Source organism: Nesoenas mayeri, assembly GCF_963082525.1.
Source record: "Nesoenas mayeri genome assembly, chromosome: 11".
NCBI lineage: Eukaryota > Metazoa > Chordata > Aves > Columbiformes > Columbidae > Nesoenas > Nesoenas mayeri.
In genome coordinates, this window is record NC_137563.1 from 2,131,141 (window position 1) to 2,142,140 (window position 11,000).

Genomic DNA, 11,000 nt, shown 5'->3' on the forward strand with positions numbered 1-11,000 from the left:
ATTCTCTTCCGCAAACACTCTCGTTGCAATTAAACATTATCTTTCCAGTCTGAGAAATGCATTGTTGTTTTTTTAACTTTGGAATGCCACACATTTTACACTTCAAAAGGGCAAACTATCAAATGCAGCAGCCTGTCTGCCAGCAGGCGTGTTCCACAGCCATTTCACAACCAGAGCCCACCTAGCGCACAGACCTTCACACCTGTAGCTGCGGTGCTGATTGCTTCTGCCACTTGCTCCCATGCCCTTCCCACACCTTCCCACTTTGCCTTCACTATCCTTCTTGCTCTCCCTCTCCCATCCTGAATAAGTCTTCAACAGCACTAACTGGCTCAGGACCACCCCACCACCCCCCCAGATCATAGAATCATTTAGGTTGGAAAAGACCTTTAAGATCAAGTCCAACGGTTAACCTAGCACTACCGAGTCCACCACTAAACCATGTCCCTAAGCACCACATCTGCGTGGCTTTTCGATACCTCCAGGGACGGTGGCTTCACCGCTTCCCTGGGCAGCCTGTTCAGACTTGTTTAGACTTGCTTAAATTTGCTTAGGAGGGGAATTTCAACTTGATCTGTTTCTTCTGCGCACAATACTCTTTGCTCACTCTGTCCTCATCAGCCCATTTTAAATTTCTAGCAACTGAAGGAAAAGTTTATTTGTGAAGGAAGGAACATGCAAAGAGCTTTCTAAAGCTAAACTGAAAAGCAAGTTGCAATGGAGCTAGTTATACCTCAAAATAGTTACATTTGATTGACACTAACATCACTCCAATGATCCTTAAACATTGAAAAGTATTAACCTGCTAATAGCTCTAAAAATTCCCTCTTGTCTTTCACTTACTGGTACCCACTTGGCTTTAAGTGTCTCGCCCAACCTCAAACTAGGCCAGTTGAATTTGCCAGGTCAATGTACCAAATTACTAGATGATTATAAAATCTCTATTTCTGTTCAAGGGCTCTCCTTTGAGGACATGCTTAATACTCCCTAAAATAAGGATCAAATCAATAGCAAATATGATTGAAGTCAGATGCAAGTAATAGTTCTTGTTCTGTTGAATACAAAGAAGATGGAGCCTGATAAAGAAATGGAAAGTGAAGAGTATTCAGCACTCCATTTGTCCACGTATCCAGAACAGCAACACATACAGTTATCCCACTTGCCTTACAAAAAAATCACTGTTCATATGCAAGAGCAACACTAGCGACTTTCAAGTGGAAAAACAATGAAATACAGGAAAAGATTAAGTCATTCCATCACTTTTCCATTTTAAAAGAGAACATCTTGAACAGAAACAGTGTTACTTGTCTGCTGACAGCCCATAACTGAAGGAGGAGACTCATTCCCTGTCGCTGGCTGCCAGTTTCTTTACCAGCTTCATTCCCATGAAAAGTGCATCTGCAACACATAAAACCAAAAACGGGGTCTTTAAAATCGAACATAAGTGTCAGATTCCTAGAAATAATCACATGATTTCAGTAACTTCTGCCACAACACAGTACAAGTATTTCACAGTTAGAAAAAAAAAAATCTCTTAACGTTCACTCCTACAAGAATAATGAGAAGCAAGAATAATACAGCTATAGGGAGGAAGATCCCCCAAGTAAACCTTTTTCCAAGAAAAATGGTATTGAAAGACCCCGTGTCCATTCCCAAAATCTGACAGAAGAGGCAAGATGCACCCACTCACAGGTTATGTATTCTACTGCCAATGCTCATTCCCAGCCAGAGCAGACATGGTGGTCCTGGCTACTCCCAGGACCTACTTACAGTCATGGTCCCCAAATATGATGTCGGAAAAGCCTGGATTTATGTCACTCCACCTAAATAGTTGTTCTAGGTTGGGGGGCACCATGAAACTGTGAGCCCTTGTGTGTTTGCTAATCCCCAAATCCCCCTAGTGAGAGACCTCCGTGGGGCCCCAAGTAAATCAGGGACAGAGCTAAAAAAGAAAATTAGAGCTCCTTAGGAACAGAAGAGGCTCCTTATATGCATATTCTGAAAGCACAATCTTATCCTATTTAAAACAATCTATTTATATAGCCTTCATGGATATTTAAATAGGAGAGGCACTTCAAAAATTAGCTTGATTTATAATTTCAGCAGCAGACGTTGTTTACCACATGACTGATGCTGCAACATTGGAAGATCAAACTAATAACCATTGGCGAGTGCAGAGTTAACCATTAGTTGTGCTAACAGGAAAAAGCATGTTTTTGAGAATACCTGGTGCTTAGAAGCCCACTGCAGACACAGCAGAAGAATCAGAGCTTAGTAGGGCAGGTAACGCAAAACACTTTTCCCGGCTTGTATTAGGAAGAAAAAGGTTTAACCTATGCTGGTGTCACTGCATGTAGCAAAAAAAAAAAAACATGAAGAGGCTTTAAATTATTTTCTACAGAACAAATTCTGCTAGTAGCTCTACAGTAGCCTTCAAAAATCTCCTGATGCATGGCACTATGAGACGGTCCTGTTCCACTAGCTCACGTGCATCTCTGCAGGGGTGTATTCGCTGGGGTAGCATACAAATCTGCAATCACTATCATTTTAACATGATTTGCTGTTTATTAGTGCAATATACAGATCCAGCTTTGGGAAAAGAAATCCTCTTTCCTTATCCACCTTAAACACCTGCTGTTGTGGCAAACGAAAACCTCTTTAATATACAACCAGCATCAGCTAAACACAGCTAATGAAAGGATATAAAGCGAGGTCTAGGCTTCTGCACCAAGAGCAGCTCCCAGCCATATGTCGCCACATATTCTGTGCTTTAACTGTTATTACTATTAAAGCTACTGGGAGGACTTGAGGCCACAGTGCAGATGCAGCCTAAGAGGGTTTTAGCTCACCACGCAAAGCAACTCAGCATCAGCATGTAAAACCCTGCTGGCCGAGGGCACGGCGGCCGTTTCGCGGCGAGCAGAACGGCCCCGCTGCGCCCAGCGCGGCTCCACAGGTCCCGCACCGGGGCCCCGCCGGCCGGTCCCGGGCTCAGGGCTCCTGCAGGGCGGCAGCCCCGCTCCCGCGGGTACCGCAGCTCCATCCCTGCAGGGACCACCCAGCCTTTGGAGCCCCGTTACCCGGCCAGAGCGGCATGGGAGCGGGAGGAGGAGAGCAGCTCCCGCACGGCTCCGCAGCGGCCCGGGGCCGGGCCCTTACCCATGCAGCGCACGTAGTGTTTTGCAGGAACTTTCCACGCTCCTCAGTTGAATCCGTGCAAAGGGGGGTTGGAGAGGAGAGAGGAGCGCGGCTGAATAGCGATGGAAGGGGGCGGGCGGGGAGGAGGCGGTGGCGGCAGCGGCCGTGTTTAATTTTTTAATTAGGGCGGTTTGAGCAGCTCCCGGCGGGGCCGCATCGCCGGGCGGCGAGGGGAGCCCGGGCGCGCCGCCCCCGCCGCCCGGGACCCCGTTCCCCGGGGCCGGAGCCGTCGAGGCTCCAGCCTGGGCTTTCGACCACTGGCGAACCGAGCCCGAAGCCGCGGAAAGCTCCGCGCTCCGCCACCATGGGCAGCGCGGGCGCGGAGGAGAAGGGTTCGTAGCGTAGCGCGGCGCGGGGGGCGCGGCGGGGCTGATGTTGCGGCGCCGCCCGGCCGGGCCCGCACCTCCCTGCGGGTGAGGGGCGCCCCGGGCGGGGGGCGGGCGACCGAGGGAGGGTAAACGCGGAAATCTGCCCTCCCAGGGAAGCGGGGCCGGTGGGAGCGATGTGATGGCTGTGCGTGCAATCCTACAGCAACAATTGCTTTGCAGGTGCTCGGTCTCTCACAGCCTCCATCCTCAGGGAAGCAGGCAACGCTTTTTCATGTTCACAAGTTAAGGATGATGCTGCTGAACGCTTTATTTTCCTGCCTCTCTATATTATCCAAACCTAGACCACATCTGTGAATTCACAGCACAGGGGCTCTTGTCCAGTGGAGACTCTGGGCTTGTGTATTTCTTAAGGATAAAGTCTCATTCCTGCACAATTCATTGCTTGTCTAAAGGCTGGAAATGTCACTGCCTGGCTGCTGCTTCTTTCCAGGGAAATGCCATTTATGTGAAAAATTGTTGCCTGCACTCTGAGTTAGAATGCTGCAAAAACACTGCCTGTTTCTGTGGGGCTTCGCTATCCTTGCAGAACAGTTCGCTGTGCTTTCATTTGCTCAGCATCCATGCCCAGGCCTTCTTACCTTACACCTCCCTGAATGTTGTCTTAGAAACTCTGCCCTGAAGAGACTGTCTTCTCCCCAGCAGTTTAGAGGATACAGGCATGCAACGTGCACATGAGCATGACAGCTTGCCCATGTAGTCACTTTTTGCAGCGTTTCTGGCCATGTCTTGATAACTCAGATAGCTCAGACCCTTTGGAGAATTCCGAATTAATGCTGAGTTCTATTTCATTAGGTCTTGTCCATTGCTAATCCTTTCACCTTACCACCTCCTGTTCCCAGTTCCTGTAACAGCATAACTGGAATACGGTTCGGTTTCCTTGACCAGATAGTTAAGTGCAAATGAGGCGCTTCTGAAACTCCCAGAGGACGCCTGTTTGTGTCCCTGTCCACACCAGCACCTTTGCAAGTCAGCTTTGCTGTCACTCAAACACAAACCCACAACTAAAGCTATTTGAAATACCTTCAGAATGACCAGATCCATGAACCAGCAGCTGGGCTGCAGACACCCAAGGGGAGAGCAGATGGCAACTGATATAGTCCGTTTTGTTACACACTGTGGTTTATGAAGTGAGTTTTCAGACACCTGATATTTAATCATGCCAAGATGATGAATATTCCCAGCTTGCGCAGATGCTAAAGGTATGAACTTCCACTACTGAGCCATTACAAAACCAAACCAACTTATAGGGGGTTCTGTGAGGTAAGGACTGAAAGCCAAAATACAGGGAAGATTTTTGAGGAAGTCTTTATTTACTTACTGACTGCTTCCTCAATGTTCTCAGTATCTCAGAAAACACAAGGGTGAAAGCTAGGTCTGAAATAAATGACACCTAAATCACCAAAGAGCTGGGGCTCAGATCTTCAGTCCACACCAAACATCGGCAGAGTTGGGCTGGTGATGCTGCTAGAATGTTAAGAATTGCAACATCTTTCTTTTAGCTGCCTCACAATACTTAGTGTCCATGGTGTTCCCCGTCACCCTCCATAGGTGCAGCCAGCACGCCCAGCTCATACCTCCGTTCTTACCTCAGTGGTCTATGTGCTAAGCTGTTTGCCTCATTCTTATTTTCTCTAGGACTCCAATTGTTTCTTCTGGCCTCACAAGGGCCTCCAGTGGCCTTTTATTTCACAGCTGGATGTTAAGGAGCCTTTCTGTATGCCAGTGTTTTTATACAGGCAATGAATCAAAGATGAGTAGAGTCTTGACCTATAAAGAAAAGTCAAGAGAGGTCAGTCTGAGGCCAGCCCCTACAAAATGACTCTGCAGGTTCTAACTGATATAATGCCTGTCCCCATCATCCTGCCCCAAAGGTTATCTTCAAGGCTTTTTGGATCCAGGCCATGTCAGTTAGTATTCAGAGTCTTCTGACTCCCGACTTGCCAGGCACACTGCAGCAAATGGAAGGATAGCTGACTAACTGTGCGAGGACATCTAACCTGCACGCTGCACTAAAATGTGAGAGCAATCCAAAGGCACTCAAGGTCAGTCTTGGTACCACAGTTTTGGGGATACATAATTAGAGCAAAATGTTCTGTGAACTTGAAGGCTTCAATTACAATTCCTGATATTCAGGACAAGGAAGAGAAGAACACAAAGCTGCATAGTAGAGTTTGCCAGAACCAATCCCCCCAAAAGCAAAATGCCCACTGTTTTCTCATGCGGCTGTTTCAGCCAAACTCTTGCTAAATAAGACTAAGGTATGGATTTCTTACCACTCCATGTTTCAGCATCAGTAAAGCTTTGCACAGGGATCTGTCCCGTTATGTCTCCTGACATGCGGATAATGTACAAACAGATCCCACTAATTCCAGTGTGTAACCTGCAAAATTAATAAGACTGGAAGTCATATTCTTGGAATATGATTCTCTACGGTGAAGAAATGTCACCTCAAACACATACATATTTCCCTGGACTCAGTGCAAATGCAGGGCCAGCCTATCCCTAAGATTTCTCTATGTGTCTTTCAGGATAGCAATCAGGATTTTGGGGTCTGGTTTCTCAGGTAGTGTCTACACATCATTTTCCCATATAAGCCTTTAATTTAATTTTTATAATCCAGTGTCATAGGACTTTTGGAAGGTAATATTTTCCTTGACTGGCTCTTGTTCAAATCAACTGATCCGTGACAAAAATTTGTGATATTATATTTTATGTGATTTTTTTTTTCCTACATAAGGTGAAAGTAGAAAAATGGGAATTGTGCCCAATGAAAATCCATACAGCAGGTGGGCTTAATCAGAGAACAAATATTGATTATTGTTGGCATTACTTCTAATTCCCACAGGCTATATCTGGATTTTTTTTCTCTAATTTAACAGGAATTAAAACAGCGTGACCCAAAGAGCAGAGCATCATTCCAAGCACGGAAGGATCTCATACACAGGTCTATAGAACAAGCACAACATTGGTTGTTATGCTCTGGCAAACGTGTAAAGACTGTAATAGGAAACCATACCTACTATATTGAGGGTGACTGTGAAAAGAAAGAGACTTGTCCCTTGCCCTTTTAATCCTTGTTTTAAAATTTTCATTCTTTAAGGTAATATTAAAAAATCCCAGAAACTCTGAAGTGAGAAAGGAGACACCAAACAGCTTAAACGTTCTGCCCCGTTTCTGTCTGCTCAGGAATACCACATCTTATTTTTACTTTTTCTGTGGTTATTAATTGTAGGCTGGCGCAGGATGTGGCCACTCCCAGCCATGACTGCAGTCCAGAGCACAGGCGCTGGGGCTCCTTTTGAACTGGCTGGGAGCACAGGTACCTGGAGCCGTGTAGCCATGGCAGCACCGAGCTCTGAGTGGCCTAATTACTCTGCCAAGAAATAAGAGGATACTGGGAATTCTCTGGGGGGAAAAGACGGTTGAATTGTTAACAAAAAGAGTTTTCCCCTGGGGCCCTTTAGTTAACAAGAGCCAAAAAACCTCAAGGTCCAACCTTAGAATAAAAATGCCTTTGTCCTTTAGCACTTCTGATGTCCCAGTCCTTCCAGTTCTCCTGCTGTCTCTAGAGACAAAAGAAAGATGTGGTTTCAATATCTGATGGAAAAGCTAAAATAAAGCAAAACATTTCGCACCCCCCAGCTAAAGTCTCTACATCAGATCTCCTTCAAAAGACAAACACACAGAGCTCTCCTGGTGGCAATGGGGGGTGGAGATGCTCGAGCATCCTGCCTGCATAGAGCACACATCAGTGTCAGTCCCCTGAGCTCAACGAGGAGCACATTCAGACCGGTGTTTACTATGCCCGTAAAACAGCAGGATATGTATGTATTTAATGGAGAAGACCGAGGAGAAAATGAGCAAAATCCACATTATTTGGCTGAAATTCCCTTTGAGGTCAATGCGAGTTTAACTAGTTCAAGGACTGACATGTAAAGCCATTTCAGAAAGCATACTGGTTTATCCAGGTGGAGACCTTGGTGAGTAATGCCTAACCAGAATCTGTGCGCTTGTGCCCAGTCTGACAAAACGCTGTTTGCAACAGCCATGTGCTGAAGTTGCTCTGTTTTGAGGAGAAAAAAGGCCAGAAAATTGTGAGTTTGCTGTCTTATAACAGAGGCCGGTAAGTGGATGGTGTGTAGAGGCTAGAAGCTGCAATTTTATCACAATAATTTAAATGTGAAAAAAGAACAGGACACGACTAAAGTTCACACGCTACGGCTCAGATATACACACCCCATTTAGTCCTAACCAGACTGATTGTACTTTTCTATGCAGGCAAAGAAGCAATAGAGGTGAAAATCCCAGAGAGTCACCAGGATGTGATGCCCGACGATGAGCAGTAATTACTGCAGCAACACTTCAGCCAGCATGAGTGTCAACGAAATGTCTGCCTTCCCTCTGACTTTAGAGCAAAAAACTGGCTTTGCCTTTGTGGGCATTTTGTGTGTTTTCCTGGGACTTCTAATTATCAGATGCTTCAAAATCTTGCTAGACCCCTACAGCAGTATGCCCTCTTCTACGTGGGAAGATGAAGTTGAGGGGTTGGATAAAGGAACATTTGAATATGCTCTTGCATGAAAACTCACAGAATATCCTGCCTTAAATTTGATGTTGATTTCATTTTGGAAACCAACTGTGGTTACATTTGCTATACATACTTGCATTTTGAAGATATGTTGGTGACATCCATTTTGTTAAATAAATATTTGTTGCAAACTCAACAGGCACTTCAAGTTGCTTTTATTTGAGGAACAGTGTAATGGTACATAAGAAATTGTTGACAGCAAAGAAATACTACAATAAGCAATTCACTAGAAAGTTATCAGTGCCAAAAAGTATTTTAAGAACCACATGATGCTTGTCTCTTCAGAGGAGAATGATCTCATGTCTCCTGTGTCTCGTGATAGGTTGGAGAGAAAACTGAAGGACAAGAAACAGGCTCATGAATGGTGAATGCTAAAGTGGTAACTCATTCCTCTCCCCATCTGACACAATTTTCTGAAGCTCAGAGACTGTACTTGTATATTGAGAATACAAAAGCAAATGGTTGTGGCTCGGAGGAGGTGCCTGCAAGAGGTGTGTGTCCACGTGGATGAGAGGAACAAGAGCTGGTCCATGCACTAACAATAACAAGGAACTAACAGAAAAGCTAAAGATCACATCAGTTGTTAACTCACCTCTCATCTCCCGTGAAGAGCAGGCGCTGTTTATAAGGAAACTGTACATTGCTTCTGCTGTGTGAAACATGATGTGGTCCTCTGCAAACAGTGTGTAGATCTATTCCTGCCTCCTCACATGCGAGTGTTGTTTTGATAGGCCTCCTTTCTCCTACTCTGCAGCAACAGAAAGTCAGACAGAAATAGTGGAAGGTAAACAAACATCCTTACATAGATTTTTGATGCTACAAACATTCAGCAATACAAAATATACTACCTGCTCAGAACTCCAGTCTGAACCACCACCACCACAGTCCCAGTCTGCCAGTGGTTAAAAAGTCAACGTTAAGTAACCAGTCTTACAGTCTAGCTGAACTGGTCAGGGCATGCCAATTTTTGACTCCACTTGGTTATGGAAAATGATTCGGTTTGAACTGGAGCTTAAACTGAGTGCTTAACAGCTCCCAGCAGTAATTACACCAGCTTGGCAAGGCCAAAGGAGAGACAGCTGTGCTGCGTACCCATCTGTGCCCAGCCCCTGAAAGCGACAGAGGTGACTGGAGGTCTCTCCAGCCTCTCTCCACAGCTGGTTCTTCTGTTTGTGCTCCTACGACTGTGCACAGTGTATGAGCTGGACTGTCAAAGTGAAGAATTAGTCATAGGAGATCCTATCAAGGCAGAAGAACTAACGGTGAGCGCAGAGACACAAATCTGGCTATTCAAGGTCACCCTCATATACGCAGCTGTTTAGCAAGTGTGACAGTACTTGACAGAAATTCAATTCAGGCTTTAAGGTTGGCATCAGAATTTTAAGCACTGTCACTTTTGCTAAACAGCTCTGTTTGCAACCAGGAGCAAAGACAAGGAGATCAGTTACAGCGGTTGGTTTCTTTTGCACGTACTCTGAAAAATACATATTGTCCCTTTTTGCCCTATATGCAAGGCAGAGAGAGCCGGTAGAACAGCAGACCTCAAATGCCATTTGGAACATGAAATACTTGATTGTACAAGGAAGAACATGAATCTCCCGTCTGAAGGATGTAAAAGAGGAACAGCCAACACTAATCTACACTTGTCCATTTTAATTATAAAACATAAACAATTTTGCGAATGCAAGAGCTTTTAAACTGCTTCAGATTCTACATAAGAAAAAGATGCCAGACCCTCAGAGATCCAGTACATTGCATCTATCCTAAGTTAATTTAACCACAAAATCAAAGGTGGATATCAGTACACTGATTCGTGTGATGTGTTATTGCTGGGTAGGATTATCCACTGCAGAGACCTGACACTGCCATTCTTTTTACGTACACCTAATCGGCACAGCTGAGCTCTGTGCTGTTGGGTTAGAGTGCTGAAGCTACTTAAGTTATCTGGGTTAAATATAGTTCAGTTATCTCTAAACGACAGAGCAAACATACCCAAAGCATCCCAATACTGTCTTACTATTTTTGTTCTTGACCCGATCTGGTGCTGTAAGCAATTATCAAATTCCCTTATAATTACAAAGCTTCATCATTTCCTGACCAACCTCCTCTGCACCCCCAAAAGAAAAGAGAGGGATTTGCCCTTCCAGGGAAGAATACACAGAACATAACTTTTCAAAGGTTTTCCTTCAATATCCAGAGTAAAGCTTTGAACAGGGTTAGGAGCAAATGGTTCAAAACCACATGTAGGTCTAGGGGAGCCATCAATGACTGATCCCGCTGACTTCATTGGAATCTCTTCTGTATAAAATGCGCTAAAGCCCGAACTCTTGTTATCTCCATGACTATAGATGCAGAACTCAAAACCAGAGAGATCATGATCTGTGCACAGAATCGGGCGTAGCTGGGAGGGAAATGGAGATAACAGAAGTATTTTCAGGCCCCCTCCGAAATTGTGCAATACCATAAACCCTGTAGGTATAATGGATAGGTACATTTCGTGGTTAATAGTTAACAAGCTAGAATGCTTCTCTAAATCACCATCTAGAATGTTTTGAAAGAGAGGGATTGGATGGTCTATTCAGTATATTAAGCAGGAGAAAAATCTGGCCAATAAGGCAGGGTCTGTAATGCCTCAAAGAGAGGGACGCGCTATATGTGTGCATCAAAGAGGCAGATTGTCCTTCCCTAAAAAGACAGGACTGAGCGGTAAGTTAAACTATCCTGAATAAGGTAAACTTGATGAGTTATGCCTAATGCTAGAATACTAAACACAAAATTAATGGCTAATAACAGCTGAGAGACCTCTGGAAATACACGGTGAAAAT

The 11,000-nt window shown here is 44.9% G+C and overlaps 1 protein-coding gene across 1 annotated transcript; it reads left to right on the top strand.

Annotated features, from left to right (window-relative positions):
- Positions 1–7,922: 7,922 nt before the first annotated feature.
- CTXN2 (cortexin 2) lies at positions 7,923–8,168 on the top strand (the record flags this gene model as incomplete). The annotated part of the gene is made up of 1 exon (XM_080351112.1): positions 7,923–8,168. The coding sequence occupies one exon, from the start codon at positions 7,923–7,925 to the stop codon at positions 8,166–8,168; it is 246 nt and encodes an 81-aa protein (XP_080207238.1).
- Between the last annotated feature and the right edge of the window lie 2,832 nt (positions 8,169–11,000).